Source organism: Echinococcus granulosus (assembly GCF_000524195.1).
Source record: "Echinococcus granulosus chromosome Unknown EG_S00328, whole genome shotgun sequence".
NCBI lineage: Eukaryota > Metazoa > Platyhelminthes > Cestoda > Cyclophyllidea > Taeniidae > Echinococcus > Echinococcus granulosus.
Window position 1 is genome coordinate 1 of NW_020170708.1, and position 3,575 is coordinate 3,575.

The 3,575-nt window shown below is 38.6% G+C and overlaps 1 protein-coding gene across 1 annotated transcript in view; it reads left to right on the plus strand. All coding sequences in view use genetic code 11, as the record gives it.

The window, feature by feature from the left end:
- Positions 1-915: 915 nt before the first annotated feature.
- The window catches only part of EGR_11008 (hypothetical protein), a gene marked incomplete at both ends in the record, with an annotated part of 8,246 nt that continues 5,586 nt past the window's right edge, over positions 916-3,575 (plus strand). The window contains 3 exons of the mRNA XM_024500257.1: positions 916-968; positions 2,091-2,235; positions 3,204-3,403. Coding sequence (XP_024345328.1) covers positions 916-968; positions 2,091-2,235; positions 3,204-3,403 — 398 coding nt within the window. The remainder of the gene's footprint in view (positions 969-2,090; positions 2,236-3,203; positions 3,404-3,575) is intronic.

Here is a 3,575-nt window from a genome sequence, read left to right on the forward strand (position 1 = left end):
TTCTATTGGAGAGAAGACACGGTATACTGCTGTCGCGGCTTAGATGAGTACCAGTTGGATTAAGGACCACTGCTGCACCTTGGTGTGGCCTTTACTTAGTTGATATTGGCTCGACTGAGCGGGTCCTATTGGTTCCCTCCGAATACTTATTGACCTTGAAGTAGGCCAAAATATTATTTTTGACTATGATTGGCACAGTGGAGTAGATTGTTGCGGAAATCGTTTGCAGGCTTGCAGATGGTACTCGAATGTGAGGTTAGAGTGATCGCAATGTAGCCTTTACTTGGTTGATATTGGCCTGACTGAGCAGGTCTCATTGTCTCCCTAGGAATGTTTGTTGATCTTGAGTTAGGCTAGTAATGATATGAATCCACTACTTTATTGCAATCGGGTTAAGTCCAGAGATGAACATGATGGCAAGTTCAAGTAAGCAGCAGCCCATAGTGATAACAATGTTGGAGTCATTCTGTGAGCCAACTGATGGCAATTTGCAATGGAATGATAATTGATACATCCTGCTTGAAATAAAAAACAATTTTATTTGTTTAAAAATACTTTTATTTCCCTCAGGCATATTCACCTTACCCTCATGTTTTCACCAAACTGTCATTTGTGTAAGTTCAATTTGATTTGCATTACCACAATTGCCGCATGGTTTTGCAACCACGTGCGCAGCGACCGTTCTCCTTCATGGATGATCTGAACCTTTCTCCTCCACCTTTCTTTGGCGTGTGATAGCCATTAAACAGGCATTCTTACTTTTTGATGTCCTCTCATGGAGCAGGAGGTAGCATGAATACAATACACGTTTAAACGTGACCACTATTTCCGTTCCAGACCTCGGAACGAAGATTGAGGACAGATGAATACAGAGAGAGCGTTCTAAACTGGTCCAATCAATAAATGCTCACTCACATGCCAAGTGTTAGTAAATGTGCTATGTCAGAGATGATTCCCTTACACATTTGGTAGTGCTCTTCAGTCAGCAAATCATCCACGTCAATCAACGACTTTCCTGCTTTGCGAATTTCTAGCAAGTATTTTCCGACTACGACATAAATAGATGGATTTAGAAAAGTGTAAAGCTTTTTCTTTGAGCCCTATTTCAATTGCATAAAACGGATGATGCTCAATTATTAACTTTGTTATTGATATCAAGTTTGAGACCAAGTGAATTGTTTGGGCCACCTCGACACTACCAGTCAGCCATGACTGATTGCCACATAACTGATTTGGCTAGATAGCACATACGATGAATTGCTCCACCAGGACAGGGCCCCATCTGAATAACCGTTCTTATCTTTTGGCAGAGCTAGGAATTGAATTACCGTTGTGGACACCATAGGAGAATTGAGGCTGGAGGTTGGCATCATAAATGAAGTAAGTATCTTCCTGTGCAGTGTTTTTCGTAGTGTGGGCAATGTTTTCTGCCCTCCTGGACTCCCTCTCTCACCACACTACGATAGGTTTATTCTTCAGATTACGCCACCGCAAATGATTAGGTGGAATAAAATCGACTGTGACACTGGAACGAATACGAAACGTAGAATTTTCCTCACTTACGGAGAGATCGTGTTCAGTAGCCCAACTTAGCGCATTATATGAGAGTTCGTGTGATACTACCTTTCAATCTATAATGTGAGGACGGAAAATGGAGACCTAGTTTTGGGGTTTTGCAAAAGTAGCTGCAAAAATGAAAAGCTTCTAGCAGCAGATTCGAACATGAATGCTTTTTGGAGCTGTAGGCATAAAAAAAGGTATTAGTAATGCTTGTTTATCAGTAACTTCCTCAGCAGGCCCAAACCAAAGCCTCTTTTAATAGCAAAACCAATTTTTTGACAGCCTTTTGCAAGATCCGTATTTTCCGCGCTAACCAATCCACTATATAAACATTTTTAGACCTGCAGGATGGAATGCTTTGCAATTTTAAGGAAAGAAAATGAGAATAGTGACCACCTAACTAGCAAATTGATTGTAATTTCAGTTCAAAAAATTAGCTGGACAAGCATATTCTGCTAAAACAGTAAAAAAGCATCTCCTGGTCCTAAAGCTTAATGCAAGAGTTGCCGTATGATAGAATGACTTGAAAGCTTTAATGCTGCGCTGTCTGTATGTACTTCCAGTAAAGATAACATAGTTCTTTTGAAAACTTCCTCTCATTCATTAGTCAAAAATGCTGTGTTTCGGGCACAAAGTCTAGTGGAATCGCACACATGGGAAATGACATTCAACAAAGTAACCAACTCACGGTAATGTATTTATAATGGTAAAAAGATGTAGGAACGATCTGCTTTAGTAAAAAATTACCTTTTCTTCTATAACAATCTTAGGTATAGTGAATTTGCCAATCGAGCACCTTAGAAAAAAGTCAATAGGCCACCACCGATGTAGCCCATATTTGCCGGAATGAGCGTACTGTATGTAGCAGGTTAAACATTGAAACATATGATAGTGTCAAATCTTATCAAAAAATTAACTAAACACAAATACCCCTTTTGAAAAATACAAATATGTAGTACTTGCAATCTCAAAAGGCTAGTCTCCAAACACATATAACAAGGCATTAATCTAAAGGAGATTAAAAAGCATTTTTGACATCAGCGCATTGACAAAACTATAGAGCATGCCAGTCGCATATTATGGGGTAGCCATTTTCATGTATTAACGGCAAAATGTTACATGCATATTTGCATTGAATTATTGTCAAGTGTGTGCTAAAAAAAGATCAAAGTTGGGCCTGGAACTTGCAGACCCATTTTTTAAATGTCTGCTTTAAGTATGGTAGAGAGAAGTAGTTACAAAATACTCTAGGTAATGCTACTTAGAAGTATCATCATTTTACATTCCACATGTGTAAATCCCAAAAAATAAAAGCTTAGAAATTTAAAAATAATATGAGTCGAACTCCAACATCCTTATTTCTAGGGATATGTAAGAGCGCTATTTACATCAGAAACTCAATTTAGGTATTTAATTTAGGACACAAACACGATACTTTTTACTGCATGTAACGGGCCACAACTGATATAGAGCATACTAAGATATCTTAGTTGCTATGGATATATCCAAAGTTTTTAAGAAGAAAGAAAAGAGATGAGAGGCTTTAAGCATACTGAACCTAATTACAGACAGAGCGAATTGAAGGCCACTTAACATCATGCCGGTGATGCATACCTTATGCAGTTAAGTTTGATTAATTTTAGAATCGACTGTCTGTATCAAAGCTAACAATTTGGTGCTACCTCCACCAAGTACTGATTTCAGTGTTTTTTTCGACTGTATCCAAAACAAATGTTAGCAAACCTGATAACCTTGACCTTCCCTTGTTGATTTTAGGACCAAGAAAAGTTATTAAGAAAGTCAAATTTTTCCTTTCCCACTGCATGTATATTGACAAGCACAGGTAATACCACTGCCTTCTCTTAAGGGTAAGCCTTATCTGCCATAATTTAAAGGCTATCTCATCCATCTGGTACTAATGCTCCAATTTAGTGGTTCGTGCGTACGCTGTGGATTGCGGCCTCTCTCTCTGCGGTGATAACTATGATCCATTTTGGTTCTGACCAGCCATATCT